The 16,827-nt window shown below is 48.1% G+C and overlaps 1 protein-coding gene across 2 annotated transcripts in view; it reads left to right on the top strand.

Moving 5' to 3' along the window:
• The window catches only part of LOC309565853 (uncharacterized protein), a 227,274-nt gene that overhangs the window by 193,590 nt on the left and 16,857 nt on the right, over positions 1 to 16,827 (top strand). The window contains exons 2-4 of one of the 2 annotated variants that reach the window (XM_082270867.1): positions 517 to 876; positions 2,980 to 3,303; positions 15,114 to 15,212. In XM_082270867.1, coding sequence (XP_082126993.1) covers positions 517 to 876; positions 2,980 to 3,303; positions 15,114 to 15,212 — 783 coding nt within the window. The remainder of the gene's footprint in view (positions 1 to 516; positions 877 to 2,979; positions 3,304 to 15,113; positions 15,213 to 16,827) is intronic. The other variant, XM_082270868.1, reaches the window with a different exon arrangement.

A 16,827-nucleotide genomic window follows, 5' to 3' on the forward strand; every position in this document is an offset into this window, starting at 1 on the left:
CTTCCTCCCTCTGCGGCAGCGGCCCGCGCCGTCACTTCCTTCTTGCGTTGACTCCTGGGAGCTGAACGTCATTGCTCCCAGGGATCAATGCACCGGCCCCGCTCCTCAATTTCGGTGCAGGCGTGTCATTCCCTGCTAAATAGCTTTTGGGCATGCCCAGAAGCTGTGCAGGGATGACGCTCCTGCCCCGGAAGTGACGGCGGGGCTGGTGCAGTGCTTTGTGGGACACGGAAGAGGACACAGAAGAGGATCGCGCTGGCTTCAGCTGCCAACACCTGGAGATGGCAGCGCTGGAGAAGAAATTTTCAAGGTAAGTATTTCTTCTAAAAGGTAAGTGCGACCCGGGACAGTACAGAGGCTATCCATTGTGCAATGTACTAGCCCTGACTGTCCCAGGGGTATTTTTATTGAAAAAATATTTTCGTGGCCGGATCTCCACTTTAATAAATTCTAAATGCCACCTTCGTGTCAATAGATTGCTTTAGTATGTTATTGTTTGTCTGTTTTACCTTTCAGCAGTAAAAATCATGGATAGTCCGTTATCTGTTGAAGCGCTCCTGGGACAGAATGTGACAATCCCTTGTGTGCTAACTGACAGAGATCAACCACAAAGGGATCTGGATCTGGACTTCTCTACAGATGCTGTGCGCTGGGATATGAGGTCATTGAAAGGAAGTGAACATAAAGTATATCTGTTTACAAATGGCCACCATACACCATATAGACAAATGTCTAATGTTGATGGGAAAGAATTTAAAAGAGGCAACGCCAGTCTCACCCTGTACAATGTGCAGAAAAGTGATGAAGGGGAGTACATCTGTAATGTGTATATTGCAGGGAACAAGCTCATAGCAACTCGCAATGTGGAGGTGTCAGGTAAGTGAGAATACCGAATACTATTTGCATGAGATTATTACCTTGAAGAAAATATATATTTATTACTAAAAAATGAAAACCTAAAACTTAATTCCAGCTCCTGGCGCTACAGTGCCTGTAATTATTATTATTAAGGATTTACAGTATATAGCGCCAACAGTTTGCGTAGCCAGGGACCGGTCGCAAGTGTGACCTTTGCGATCCTGGAAGGTCACCCACTGGTGTCAGTAGTTTTTATTTTTTATCTTTTTATTTTTTTCATTACAATGTGACTTACTATGACTTTGTCCATTCAGAAAAGGAAGGAGCTGGTAAATTACATATTTACCGACCCCCTTCCTGGTTCTCTATTGTGATACATCCCATGCAGCAGCTGGCAGGAGAGGGAAGGGAGCACAGTGGGGGGGCGGGGGGCAGGGAAGCACACAGGGGCCCAGAGACAGCAGAACACAAGTGAACTGGATAGGAGGGGCGGTGGGGGCAGCATACAGGGGAACCAATCTCCTCCATCTTCCTCCTGCAGCTACAGGAGGAAAAAGAACGACAGTGATTTCTCTACATGCTGCCCCCACCGCCCCTCCTATCCAGGTGTACAGGGGAGCCACACAGGCCCCCTGGAGCATGGGGCCTGGTTGCAATTGCAACCCCTGTAGTTACGCCCCTGGTGCAGATACAATAGCATTCAATTCAAGAGGGTTAGGAAGGCCTTGCTAGTGAGAGTGTACAACCCAATATATAAGGGCAAGTGATACAAAAGAAAATAACTGAAGAATTAACTGATGGAAAATTACAAGTTCAATTATTAGGTGGAGGCAGGATAGGCTTCCCCCGAAGAGATGAGTTTTCAAGGATTGCCTAAAGGTGGACAGAGTAGAAGACAGCTGGACAGATGGGGTAAGGAGTTGTGGAGTGTGGGAGAGGCTGTGGAGAAGTCCTGAGGTAAGCATGGGAGGAGGTGACAAGGGGGCTATAAAGGAGGAGGCTTTGGGAGGAGCGAAGAGGATGATTTGGGTGATACAATGAGATGAGATTGGTGCTGTTGCTTGGGGCAGATTTGTGAATGGCTTTGTATGTTAGCATTTTGGATTTTATTAGTTGGGCAATAGAAAGCAACTGAAGGGAATGGCAGAGAGGGGTGGTGGACATTGAGCAGTTGGTAAAGTGGATGAGTCTGGCTGCAGCATTCGTATAATCTGTGTCACGCTTACCCATAGCGCAGTTGGTCAGACACTATAGCAATCTTCTGTGTTCTTTACCTATAGCAGCCTCCTTTCCCATAAGACAAACAGGCCTACTGGTACTCGATTGCCCCCAGGACTTATACACAATGCTATAGTGCCTGGCTACCACACCGGGGCAGGTGCGAACTGAGCACAGCAAACAGTTATTTGCAGTTGGCCAACAGGCAGAGTGCTTCAATGACAGTCCAGATACAAGGCAGGCAGGTTTCAGAATAGTCAGGGACAAATCTGTAGTCTAAAGACAGGCAGAGCTCAGAGAGTAGTCGATATCCAATTCAAGGACATCAATGAGGAATTCCAGACAGCAGAGCAGGACAGAAAAGGAAGCTAAACCAGATGTTACAAATGCAATATCACAAGTATGAGACTGAAGGCTTGGCTGGCTTAAATCAGGTTTGGTCTCCACTCAGAGACTGGCCACATCAATCACCTTGCAGGTGGACAGACACACAATGATGCATCATAACCAAAACCAGGATGCTGGAATGAGACTAGCAGCTGTCAAAGAACAGGAACATTTACATGCTTCTTACACTGTGGTCATTTGACAGAGCCAGCCTACTGTCCCAGCCAGATATATAAATATGCAAAGGCTCAAAGGCATTTTGCATGGGTGCCTTCGCTGTGTGCATTAGATGAGGAAAGGAGCTCCCCTTACCAAGAGAGGACCCAAGATCCACAGCCACAATGGAGAGGAAGAAATTCCATTCTACAGAAACCGGACTTCTTTTTTTTTTTTTATAATTTAAATTGTATAAAGTCCAATAATGTGCCTCAGTATGATTTTACTTGCTTGCATTACATTTCTTATGATGCATGTGTGCAATGAGTATGGCTGATTTTGGCTATTTGATTTTCCCAGCGAGGCCAGTGGTCACCTTGTCTTCTTATGAAGTCATAATTGCACCTGGCAACGAGCAATCTGTTATTTGTTACGTACGAAAGTTCTATCCAGAATCTGTGAAAATTCGATGGGAGAAGCGCAGTGCCTCTGAGAGGTCGGCTTTGGATAGAGAGACTTGTACCAGTGTGCCAACAGAGGCCAACGATGGGACATTTAATGTAACCAGCCTGATGTCTGTGAGGCCATCGAACATACGTGAAGATGGAGACGAATATTCTTGCATTGTCAGTCACAGATCCTTGGAGAGTGAACATGCCGTGAGTTTTACTGTTAAAGTGAAAGGTAACTGATTATACTTCAACATCATGGTCAATGAAAAATGCCAGGGTCTTTGTATGAGCCCAATTTATTTCCATTTTTTTTTTTATTGTTCAGTTAAATCTAATATGGCTCTATTAGAGCATATCTTCTATTAGAGTATATCTAAACCCAAAAAACAAAAAATTGTAATACATTGCAGCTTACTAGTCCTTAGTTGTGATAGCTGCCCTAGTTTACATTTTTTCAGGCTTCCTCCATTTTATTTTCTCTTAGTGATCCTGCAAGTGACACACTGTCCTGTAGTAACAACGCTCATTCACTGTACTGTATCTATGGAGGACCAGCATTGTCTCTCTAGGTTGCTGATTTGGACTACAAACACCCCTGTCTCCTTCTCTCCATTAGATATAGGGGAATTGTTTTGTAGTTCACAAAAGATAGCTGGGAAGGTTGATAACAATATTTAGGATTTCAGTTCAGTGCAAAGAAAGTTACAAGGATGCTGGATTTCTAGAAGCATCAACAGGAATTTTTCTGTACTTATAGAAACTGTATTTAACCTGAGAGAAGAACACAAATGCAACCACCACATGTAGGGACTGGCAAGCTGCAATATTCTTTAACCACTTGCCGACCGCTGCGGCAGGCTGGCTCAGCTGCACGGATCGAAATAGCACTACATGGTTGCGCGCGTGGTGCTGGGGGGCGAGCACGCGCCACCAGCGGCGCGCTCCCGCCCCCACTAGGCAGCGGGGATGCCGATGCACGGGGCTGGTGGCACGATTGCCGCCGGCCACCCGCGTTCGCTCCGCACTGAGAGAGACGGACGGTCCGCTGTTGTAAACACAGCTGACCGTTCTTCTCTTTGAAATGATCACAGAGCGCCTGTGATCCTTCTATATAGGATCACAGGTCTCTATGATCATTTCACAAGTCCCTTCCCCCCCAGTTAGTAAACACTCCCCTGGGCTTACATTTAACCCTTTGATGACCCACTAGGTTAACCCCTTCCCTGCCAGTGTCATTATTACAGTAACAGTGCATATTTTTAGCACTTATTACTGTAGTAATGTCACTGGTCTCCCCAAAAGTGTCAAAAATGTCAGTTAGGGGTCCAATCTGTCCGCCACAATGTTGCAGTCCCGCCAAAAATCGCAGATCGCTGGCATTACTAGGAAAAAATAAATAAATCAAAATTACATAAATCTTTCCCCTAGTTTGTAGAAGCGATAACTTTTGCGCAAACCGATCAAAATACGCTTATTGCGATTTATTTTATTTTTTTTACCAAAAATATGTAGCAGAATACAAATTGGCCTAAAAAGATGAAAACAATTTGATTTTTAAATTTTTTTGGGAATGTTGTATAGCAGAAAGTGAAAAATATAGTTTTTTTTCCCCGGATTTTTTGCTCCTTTTTTGTTTATAGCGCAAAAAACAAAAATCGCAGAGGTGATCAAATACAACCAAAAGAAAGCTCTATTTGTGGGGGAAAAATGACATCGATTTTATTTGGGCACAGCGTCACATGACCGTGCAATTTTTTCCATTAAATTAACGCAGTGCCAAATCGCAAAAAATGGCCTTGTCATTAAGGGGGCAAATCCTTCTGGTCCAGAAGTGGTTAATCAGTTATGGACACTGAGCGTGCAAACAAACTTAATTAAAGTGTACAGGGCATGCTTAGTACACATAATCCTTCTGATTTTCTCCTGCTGCTCCCTCTTTGAACTGGCCAGCATTTCTCAGCCATCAAAATGAGTAAGTAAGTAATACAATAAAAAAAAGAATGATGCCTCCTTACCTCCTCTCTGAGCCGGGGAGTGCTGGATGGCTGAGCCACTGTCCTTCTCCTCCAGCCGTGTCTCTGCTGCCTCTTCCTGGCCACTGGCCAGTAATATCGCTTCTCCTTTTGGCCAATTGGGAAAGGGGTCTCACAACCCTCTTCCTGATTGGGTAGGAGAAGAGTCAGTGTGATAATAGCAAATATTGATTCGCTATTGTCACACAACTGGGTGGGCTCAGGGCGCAGTGCTCTACACCCCAAGCCCACCCTTTTTTAAGCCTATTAGAGCCTCTGGCTCTAATCACGTGCTTCAAAAAAAAAAAAATCCCCTATTGGAATCCATGTGTCCGGCGCCCTGCATGTAGATTAGGGGGCCGGACGCATGGATGGGGGGGGGGCACCCCTGCACTCCCAATGGATGGGCTGCTCCTGCTACCTAGAGTGCTCAGTAGTGCTGTGGTAGTTCACTCAGAACTACAAGCCGACAGCACCACAAAGGATGTCAGTGCCTGTAGTTCTCTCTTTCACAAAACTCTGTGAATGAATGGCGCCGCTGGGTGGGCGGAGCCCCATACAGGCACGTTTTTTTTAAATTGTGACAGCAAGATCCCGCGCTCGCTGTCACAGTAGAAGATCGGTGGCGGGAGGGCAGTGGCGTAGCGTGGGTTGTCAGCACCCGGGGCAAGGCAAGTAATTTTCGCCCCCTAACCCGCGGGATTTTAGCACTCGAGTCTCTTCCACTAGATTAGTTAAAGAAACCCTTACCCCCTAAGCACATGTATTGTTTGTTATGAAAATACTGATGTAATTAAAGTAAAATGCATCTAAATACAAGTTTGAATGACCAGCGTGCCCCCTTTCAATGCAGAGAGACCAGCGTGCCCCCTTTCAATGCAGAATGACCAGCGTGCCCCCTTTCAATGCAGAGAGACCAGCGTGCCCCCTTTCAATGCAGAATGACCAGCGTGCCCCTTTTCAATGCAGAGAGAACAGTGTGCCCCCTTTCAATGCAGAGAGACCAGCGTGCCCCCTTTCAATGCAGAGTGACCAGCGTGCCCCCTTTCAATGCAGAGTGACCAGCGTACCCCCTTTCAATGCAGAATGACCAGCGTGCCCACTTTCAATGCAGAATGACCAGCGTGCCCACTTTCAATGCAGAATGACCAGTGTGCCCCCTTTCAATGCAGAGAGACCAGCGTGTCCCCTTTCAATGCAGAATGACCAGCATGCCCCCTTTCAATGCAGAATGACCAGCGTGCCCCCTTTCAATGCAGAGAGACCAGCGTGTCCCCTTTCAATGCAGAATGACCAGCGTGCCCCCTTTCAATGCAGAATGACCAGCGTGCCCCCTTTCAATGCAGAGAGACCAGCGTGCCCCTTTTCAATGCAGACAGACCAGCGTGCCCTCTTCAATGCAGAGAGACTTACCTGCAGCGGCGGCTTCTCCTCAGTTCCCCGCGTCTCCTCGAGTCCTCCCGCCTCCTCCTCGGCCAATGGCATGAGTTCGCCTTTCGGCCAATCAGGAAGCGGGTCTCGGACCCGCTTCCTGATTGGCCAGGAGGAGGATCCGTGTGACAATAGCGAATTTTCATTCGCTATAGTCACACAATAGGTGGGCCCTGGGTCCACCCTTTTTTGAAGCCTATTAGAGCCTCTGGCTCTAATCAGGTGATTAAAAAAAAAAAACCCACTCTGTGACAGCGCCAGGCTGCTGACTCACTCGCTGCTAAACTGACTGAGCAGTGAGGAGAGGCGGCATAGGCGGGGCTTGGCTTGCAACGCCACCCCACCCTACACCAATGGACAGGTGAGGCACAGTCCAGCCCCGACCCGCCATTTTCAGCTATAGGGCGGCCGCGCTGGACATCTCCCAGCCTTAAGATGGAGGCAGCTGCAGACAGTGTGTGAACTGTGTATGTCAGACAGACAGAGTGACACTGTGAATGCGCCCCCCCAGATGTTGTGCCCGGTGCGGCCGCCCCCCCCTGCACCCCCCACGCTACACCACTGCGGGAGGGTAATGTAGTGCAGGGGCAGCTGCATTAGCAGTAAAAACCCAACAGGATTTCTAATCCATCATATTATATCTAAAACTAAAAAAATGTTTTTTGCTCGGTGGACATTTCTATCGATTTAACCGTGTGCTGACCGCCACACGACTATTTACTGCAGCAGTCAGCCCCCTACAGGCAAAAGGACGTAGGGCTACGTCGCTCGCCTACAAGCCTCTAGGGGGCGAGCGCGTGCCGCCGAAGGCGCGTTCCCGTCCCCCGCTCGTTCACTAACATCCCCCCGCTAGTGACCGGCGGCTCCGATGTCCGCCGGTCACTCGCGATCTCCCGCTGGACAGGGAGAAAGGCAGGCGGCTGATGTAAACAAAGCCGTCTGTCATTCTCCCTGGTGTAACTGCAGAGACTATAAGATCCTGCTATGTAGGATCGTAAGTCTCTGTGGTTACATCACAAGTCACTCCCCCCCACAGTTAGAATCACGCCCCTAGAGATACATTTAACCCACTGATCACCAATAAAGTTAACCCCTTCCCTGCCAGTGTCATTTTTACAGTAACAGTGCATATTTATAGCACTGATTACTGTAGTAATGTCAGTGGTACCCGCCGCAATGTCGCATTCCCGCAAAAAAAAAAAAAACGCAGATCGCCGCCATTACTAGTAAAAAAAAAAAACAATAAAAATGACATAAATCTTTCCCGTAGTTAGTAGACGCAATAACTTTTGCGCAAACCAATTCGCTTATTGCGATTTTTTTTTTACCAAACCTATGTAGCAGAAAACAAATTGGCCTAAAATGTTAAAAAATTTTGATTTTTACATTTTTTTGGGGGAATTTCATATAAAAAAATGTGAAAGATAACGGAAAATTGATATCAAATACTTACTGTAATTTTCCTTTCCTGATGGACTCCATGGCAGCATACGTTCGGGTAGGCCCCGCCTCCTCTCCTACCTCATAGGACCCCACTCCCATAAATCTTTGCTCCCTTTCAGCATCAGTGTTCTGTAACTAGCCTACTCAGGAATTGGGAGGGGACTCCTGCTGCCATGGAGTCCATCAGGAAAGGAAAATTACGGTAAGTATTTTGATATCAATTTTCAGTTTTCCTGACAGACTCCATGGCAGCATACGTTCGGGAAATAACTTGCTATACACTCCCGGGTGGGAAGATGCTGAACAAAGAAAATTTTAATTGGCACCGTCAACTGACAAGATATCACGTACCTGGAGATGAGCCTGACACTGTGAGGAAGGCCTCCCTTGCGCCTCCGACTCGGGACCCCTGATAGTGCAAACAGGGGACACGAGTGTAGAGTAGCACGAGCGCCTGGAGTTTTGCTTGAAGCGGACGATGGCTACTGGTGAAGGTTGCCAGAGAAGTCCGATGAGCAGGGTGTTGTGCAGGCAGCAGGTGCTGGAAGCAGGATTTCCTGGATAACAGGAGGGGCTTCCCAGGCAGGATGGACGGATCTGGGAATGACAGAAGCGTAGTAAGACAAGCCGGGTCAGGAGCCAATCGGTAACGTATAAGCCAGTAGGAGCAGACAGGAAGAGTGGTCACGGGAAAAGCCAAGGTCGGTGCAGGTGGAGATCAGAGAATCGTCAGGACAAGCCGGGTCTGGAACTAGGAACAAGTGCAGGTAAACAGGTAACAGGTATCCAAGGCTGAAGACAAAGCAGCACTGAACCTGTGTGCTGATCCAGCTTAAATAGTGCTCTTTCTTGATGAGAAGGGTGGAGCCAGGATTAGGCTGTGGGTTTAACTCATCCTCTGCCAGAGCCTTCCTGACACAAGACTTGAACGCCAAAATTAACAGAAGATAATGCGGCAGGTTCAACACAATAATGGGAAAGAAAAGTGTTGATAGATGACCAGGAGGCTGCCCTGCAGATCACATCAGGCGCAACATGTTTAGAGACTGCCCAAGACGTAGCAATGCTTCTGGTAGAATGAGCCGTAATCGCCTCTGGAGGAGCCAAGCCCTTTGCTCTATACGCCCATTGGATAGCCTGGACAATCCACGCAGCCACCGCTCTAGAAGAGGCACGCATTCCTCTCTTTTTCCCATGGAGGAGAACAAAAAGAAAATCTGATTGGCGGAAGGAGGATGTGGACTCCAAATATTGACTCAAAGTGTTGCCCACATCTAGAGGATGGACTGGAGATTCCTCATCGGTTCTGAAGGTGGGAAGAACTATCTCAGAATTTTCATGGAAGACAGAGGTAACTTTAGGTTTTGATCCTAGCATAGGACCACTCTGTCCTGAAATAAGGTCAGAAAAGGCTCTTTGCAACCTAGATTATGCACTTCAGAGACCCTTTTAGCAGAGGTAATAGCCACCAAAAATACGGTCTTCAGCGTAAGCTCCTTGATTGACACGGAAGCAACATCCGCAGAAGTAAAGAAGTCCAAAACTAATGGGAGATCCCATTTTGGGAATCTCGGCTTTCTCTGAGGCCTGAGCCTGACTGCGCCTTTGAAAAACTGTTGGACCAGTTGATGTCTTGCCCACGGAATTCCGGTGAAGGCTGAGATGGCAGAGACTTGCACCCGGAGAGAACTAATCGAAAGGGAGAGATCCAGACCAGACTGCAAGAAACTCAGGACTTGCTGAATAGTAGGTGTGTCTACTGGACCAGACCCCTGGGCTTGATGACTCATGAACCTAGCCCAGATCCTCTCATAGACCCTGTTGGTGCTACCTCTTCTTGAACTCATGAGAGTAGGGATCACCTCTTCTGGACATCCGAGAGCCTCCAACCTCCCCCTCTCAAGAACCAAGCCTTGAGGTGCAGTCGCGCAGGGCATGGATGCAGAGTAGGACCCTGAGATAGAAGGTCCGGCCTGAGAGGTAGAGGGATTGGATCCCTGAAGCTGAGAAGGGACAGCAGGGGAAACCAGGGCCTGTTCGGCCAGAAGGGAATTATCGCTATGACTTCTACCTCCTCCATCTTCAGTCTCCGAAGGAATTGCAGAACTATTGGCACCGGTGGAAAAGCATAAGCAGTTTGGAAATTCCATCTGTCCATGAGGGCATCCACTCCGAAGGCTCGAGGATCCCTGAACCTTGCATAGTATTTCCGAAGCTTCTTGTTGCGTGGACTCGCAAAAAGATCCACTTCTGGCGATATTCCCAGAGACAGAACCCAATCGAACACCTCCTGATGGAAGGGCCACTCGTTTTTGTCGAGTTGGTATCTGGTCAGAAAGTCTGCTTCCACATTCAGCACTCCCGGAACAAAGACTGCCGAAAGATTGGCCAGATGTTGCTGGGCCCACGACATGATCGGTTCCGTTTCCTGAAGGAGAGACATGCTGCGAGTTCCTCCCTGCCTCTTGACGTATGCCACTGCTGTGGTGTTGTCCATCCTGAGTAGCACTGAAGCTCCCTGAGTCAGATGGTGGAAAGCCTGAAGGGCTTTGAGGGCAGCTCGCAGTTACAGAATGTTGGACACCACTCCTTGAGCGGGAAAGTTCCACCTGCCTTGTGCTACTTCTAAGCGACAGTGGGCTCCCCAACCGGTACTGCTGGCATCGGAGGTTATCGTGATCCAAGTGATTGGGGCAATTGAGTGGCAATTGGTGAGATTTACACGGCGTAACCACCAAGGAAGGCACCCTTTCATGAATGGAGTCAGGTGAATAACCTGAGACATGTTCTCTGACGTCCATTGCTGTAGAAAACCCCTCTGGAAGGGTCTCAGCTTCCACAGAGCCCATTTCACCATGGGCGATGTAGCCACAAGAGTTCCCACTACCTTCAAACACTGGCGGGCAGTGAGACGGAAGGCCGCTAGAGCGAACGCCACCCTGCGTTGAACCACTGGGATTTTTTCTTCAGGCAGAGAGATGGTGCACTTCACCGTGTTGAACAATGCCCCTAGGAACAGATGGCTCTTCTCGAGATTCAAGATCCACCCAAACTCTCGAAAAGTAGGTATCACCTGCTCCAGATGTACAAGTAGCTGAGACCTGTCCTGGGACAGAAGAAGGAGGTCGTCCAGATAATGGTGCAACCTGATACCTCTGGTCCTGATGAGAGCTACAACTGCCAATAAGGTCTTGAAAAATGTTCGAGGCGATGTTGAAAGCCCGAAGGAGAGACATGTAAACTGCATGTGAGCATGACCGATAGCGAATCGGAGAAACTGATGATACTCTCTTACCACAGGCACATGAAAATACGCATCCTTCAGGTCTATCGATGCTAGCCAGTCTCCTGGAAGAACCGAATGCTGGATCGTGACCAGGGACTCCATCTTGAATCTTTCTCGACGGACCGATCTGTTGAGGTACGTGAGGTCTATCACAGGCCGCCAAGTGCTGTTCTTCTTCTGAACAAGAAAGAGGGGTAAATAGACTCCCCGACCTCTTTCCGCTTCGGGAACTGGAACAACAGCTCGCTGAGCCAATAAGGTGTCTAGATAGCCAAGAAGAACCTTCTTTTTTTCTGATGAAGGAGGAAGAGATGTGGCGATGAACCTGGGTTTGGGAACATTGTTGAACCCCCAAGAGTGCCCTTGGGACACAATATTTAGAACCCAGGGATCCTGGATCGAGGCCGCCCAGACATCCCGAAATTGGAGCAACCTGGCTCCTACCGGGAAAGCCTGGACGGGCCCAACCTCAAAAGGATTTGGTGGCCTCTCGGTCACCAGACGAAGTGCCTTTTGTGCCTTTTTGGAAGGTGGTTTGTCTTGACTTCCAACCTCTTCCGTAGGACTTGCCTGGTCTGTAGCTGCGCGCTTCCCTAGAACGATTAACGTTCTGTCTCTTTGAAAAGGGGCGCTTTTGAGCGCCTGGGCATTTATCCTGAGGGAGGAACCCAGACTTCCGCCCTTAGCTCAAGTTATGGTCGCATCCAATTTGTTCCCAAAGAGGGAAGAACCCTCAAAGGGAATCCGGCACCATGCCTGTTTCGAAGCAGCATCGGCAACCCAAGGACGAAGCCAAAGGGCACATTTGGCCGTGACTGAAGAGAGCATAACTCGGGCCAAAAGGCAAATGGTGTCTATAGATGCCTCCCCCAAGAAGCCCGCAGCCATCTTCAGCTCCTGAATCGGGGAGCTCCAAAGAACTTCTTCCGAAACTCCTTTAAGAGTATCATCCAGGGCGATGATCCAAACTTCCATGGCTTTTGAAACAGTAGCCAAGGCCAAAGCTGGCTTGCAGGCCATGCCGGCTGGAAGGTACGCTCGCTTAAGGTCAGCATCAATCCTCCTATCCAGAGGATCCTTAAACGACACTGTATCCTCCATCGGAAGAGTGACGTGCTTCACAAGACGCATCACAGCGGCATCCACACTAGGGGGAGACTCTAGATGTTTCACCTCATCCTGTTTAAACGGATACAGCTTCGCCATTTTCGTGGTCATGGAATTCTTCCTTTCTACTTTGCTCCACTCTTCGGAGATTATGTCCCCCAGCTCTTCAAGGAAGGGAAAGTTCAAGCGTTCTTTACATAACTGCTTGAAAAAAAATTTCTGCTTCGGGGAGAAGACAGCAGGATCTTCCCAGTCAAGGGCCTCTCTCACTGCCTTAACTAAAGGGGAGACGAGGTTAAACTCAAACCCTGTACCAGAGTCTTCTGAATCGGACTCAGACTCTGATGGAAGAATAGAAGGATGGCTGGGCTGGGAAGACTCAAAAGGATCTTGAACCAGAAGATCTCTTTCAGGAGAGCGGGATGGCCCTGCAAAAGTACTTGGTCTATGTAGATCCGCCAGGGAGTCTTTAAGGACTCTGCGCACAACCTCCTCAATATGCTGGTCCGACCTCTCCCGTTCACCCGTAGCTTTGGCATAACAGGGTTTACACAAAGAGGAGCCATCTGATACTAGGGTACCACACCCCCAGCACTTCTTAGTGTGCGGACGCTCCGAGTGGTCCTGGTGTTTGACTGAAGAAGACTGGCCATCGCGTCCCCTACTATGGGGGCAGCTGCGTCTGGACCTAGAGGAGGAGTGCCGGTGATGCGCTTTAGAGTGTCTGTCTTCGCTGCGTGTGCTGGGCTGCTGGTCAGACCTAGAAGAGCTGGAGACAGACAACATAGCATAGAAGAGACGAGAAGCTGATAACATACCAGGCCTCCCCACCCCTTAAACTACCCAGCACATACCTTGTATGAGCGGGCTGGCCACTAGGGGGCGGCGATGCATCCATACTTATAAATAAAGGCAGTAGTCTCCTTTCAGGCTAGACAAATAAAACAGTAGGCTAAGCATCATACCTTTTAAAAAAAAAAGCTTGAGAAATAGCCAAAATACATTAACTATACTGATCAGAGTTTCTTACCTTAGCCAGAGGACCAGAAACTGGGGGAGGCTGTCATATGCCGACCTTCCCACCAGCTCTGGCAGCGCAGGCAGTTTAAATAGACCGCCTTGCGGCCGCTGAGGTATACTGCGCATGCGCGAGTGACGTCACGCGTCACTCCCGCGCATGCGCGCCAAATCTAACCCCCGGCCGCTACTGGGCATGCGCAGACACACGGCGCAACCCGGAAGCGGCGGCCGTGATTGCGGCCGCGGCTGGAAACCGGAAAGGCGAGCAGCGAGAACCAGAAAGATACCGAAAACACCCTAGTTGACCCTAGAAGAACACCATAACGGGGCAGAAAGTAAAAAACGCAAAACAGGCATGACAATAAGGAGTTTTTAAAAGCAGCATGGCCAACATAACAAGGAAACAAAATACACAGGCAAACATAGTAAGAAAAAGGGTCCCATAACAGGGCTTACCACCCTGACCGGAGCAGGGACGGGTCCAGAGACTCATCACCAGCTATATCTTCGGGCAATGATGGGCCACCCGCAACAGCAGGGCTCTCTCGGCCGGACCACCAAGCTCCTGCGAGGGGTCTCTTCTATTGCCCCCTCCATACCCTGCTAAGAGCCAGGGCTTAGCGGAGGCTCCGTAACCCAAACCTGCTTCCAGCATATAGGACCGAAAACGTAGGAACATACATCGTATGATTAAGGAGGACAAAAAAGGAACACTGATGCTGAAAGGGAGCAAAGATTTATGGGAGTGGGGTCCTATGAGGTAGGAGAGGAGGCAGGGCCTACCCGAACGTATGCTGCCATGCAGTCTGTCAGGAAATTGTTATTTTTTCAAAATTGTTGCTCTTTTTTTGTTTATAGCGCAAAAAGTAAAAATCGCACAGGTGATCAAATACAACCAAAATAAAGCTCTATTTGTGGGGAAAAAAAGGGCGTCAATTTCATTTGGGTACAGCGTCGCACGACCGCGCAATTGTCTGTTAAAATCACGCAGTGCTGAATCTCAAAATAGGCCCTGGTCTTTGAGCTTTGGGCTTAAGTGGTTAAGCAAGATAATAAATTCCGGCATTAAACTTATGTCACCAGTACATATTTTCATTTTTATTTTAAATTTTTAAATTATTTGTTCTTTGTTGTGTAAATCCAGAAACATGACTACAAGAGGAGGGCTGCAGGGACCACTATCAGTAGTTAAAAGGTCCTTTTTTTTTCTTAAAGCAGAGTTCCACTCAAAAGTGGAACTTCTGCTCATTTGCTTCCTCCCCCCCATCCAGTGCCACATTTGGCCCCCTTCAGGGGGGAGGGGGAGAATAGTGCCTGTTTTGTCAGGTACCCTTCCCCACTTCCTTCTCCACTCCTTCTCTTGTGTCACCATAGGAAGCCGCTTTCTATTGTGGCACACCTGAGGTCTCAATCCTGAGCCATGCTCCCCCCCACACACACACACCCTTGTCACAGAGTTTTTTGACAGCAGTGAGAACGAATGGCTCCCGCTGCTGCCTCACTATGTGAGGAGGGAGAGAGAGGAGAGAGCCACTGCTCTCAGGCACAGCTCTGGATCGAGATTGAGGTCAAGTAAATATAAGGGGGGGGTGGGGGAAAATCCTGTGCTCAGAAGTTTTTTTACCTTCATAAAGAGAATGCATTAAGGAAAAAAAAATGTTCTGCCTTAAGAACCACTTAAGGTAACTGTGAATATTCATCTACACAACCTTGACTGATGGTCTTTCTTTTTTGTCATTACAGAGCCACCTATAAGCAGTCATCTTCTTGGAATAATAATATTCTTTGTAATTTTGGCAGTTGGGATATTGCTCACAGTTCTATCTCTGTATTTCAAAAAATGTAAGTAACATTCTCATTTTTATAGGTAATCTATATCGGTTTTGTGTTGGTTCTATTTTATTTTAAATTTTTAGGTTCCATTCACACTAGCCTGGTCTGCTGCCATAAACAGCACTTTCTGGTTACGATGTGACCAGCTTTGATTGGACACTGCTGATCACATGGTAAACCGCCTAAGTCATAGGCTCTTTACTAAGTCATTGGCACTTTACCATGATCACTGTCTGATACCGTGATCAGTGATGTGCCCAGGGACACGGCACACCACCAATTGCTGTGCTGCGCGCCGAGAATGGAAAGATGTTATATGACGTCCTCCCAGAACTAGAGTGCTCCCACCCATCTATCATTTCACTATACGGTGGGTGGGAAGTAGTTAAAGAGAAACCATAAAAAAAATGATGTCTCATTAAAGAGAACCATTAGAAATGCATCACATTACGCACGTATGAATGCAACTGCACGTGTCCAGGGTGCCTACGCTAGAGAACGCCAATTGCGCTACACATGTTTCATATTGCTGCACATGCCAAAGTGAAAGCAGTAATTCTAGGTCAGTTATGCTCAATTAGCTCTAAACTGATGACATGTAGAGCCTATTAAAGACTTGCCTATAGAAAATATACACTGCTCAAAAAATTAAGGGAACACTTTTAAATCGGAGTATAGCATCAAGTCAATTGAACTCCTGGACTATTGATCTGGTCAGTTAAGTAGCAGAGGGGGTTGCTAATCAGTTTCAGCTGCTTTGGTGTTAATGAAATTAACAACAGCTGCACTGGATGGGCAACAATGAGACAACCTTCAAAACAGAAATGGATTTACAGGTGGAGGCCACTGAAATTTTTTTCCCTACTCCTCTTTTCTGACTGTTTTTCACTAGTTTTGCATTTGGCTAGGGTCAGTGTCACTACTGGTAGCATGAGGCGATACCTGGACCCTATAGAGGTTGCACAGGCAGTCCAACTCCTCCAGGACGGCACATCAATATGTGCCATTGCCAGAAGGTTTGCTGTGTCTCCCAGCACAGTCTGAGGAGCATGGAGGAGATTCCAGGAGACAGGCAGTTACTCTAGGAGAGCTGACAGGGCCGTAGAAGGTCCTTAACCCATCAGCAGGACCGGTATCTGCTCCTTTGTGCAAGGAGGAAAAGGATGAGCACTGCCAGAGCCCTACAACATTACCTTCAGCAGGCCAATGGTGTGAATGTCTCTGACCAAACAAGCAGAAACAGATTTTACGAGGGTGGCCTGAAGGCCTGCCATCCACTAGTGGTCCCTGTGCTCACTGCCCAGCACCGTAGAGTTTGATTGGCATTTGCCATTGAACACAAGAATTGGCAGGTCCGCCACTGGCTCCCTTGTGCTTTTCACAGATGAAAGCAGGTTCACCCTGAGCACATGTGACAGACGTGAAAGAGTCTGGAGAAGCCGTGGAGAAAGTTATGCTGACTATTAAATTGCTAAGCTTGACCGGTTTGGTGGTGGGTCAGTGATGGTCTGGGGAGGCATATACATGGAAGGATGCACAGACCTCTACAGGCTAGACAATGGCACCCTAACTGCCATTAGGTATTGGAATGAAATCCTTGGACCCATTGCCAGACCCCACACTG

This window comes from Pelophylax lessonae, assembly GCF_965119305.1.
Source record: "Pelophylax lessonae genome assembly, chromosome: 10".
NCBI classification, from domain to species: Eukaryota; Metazoa; Chordata; class Amphibia; order Anura; family Ranidae; genus Pelophylax; species Pelophylax lessonae.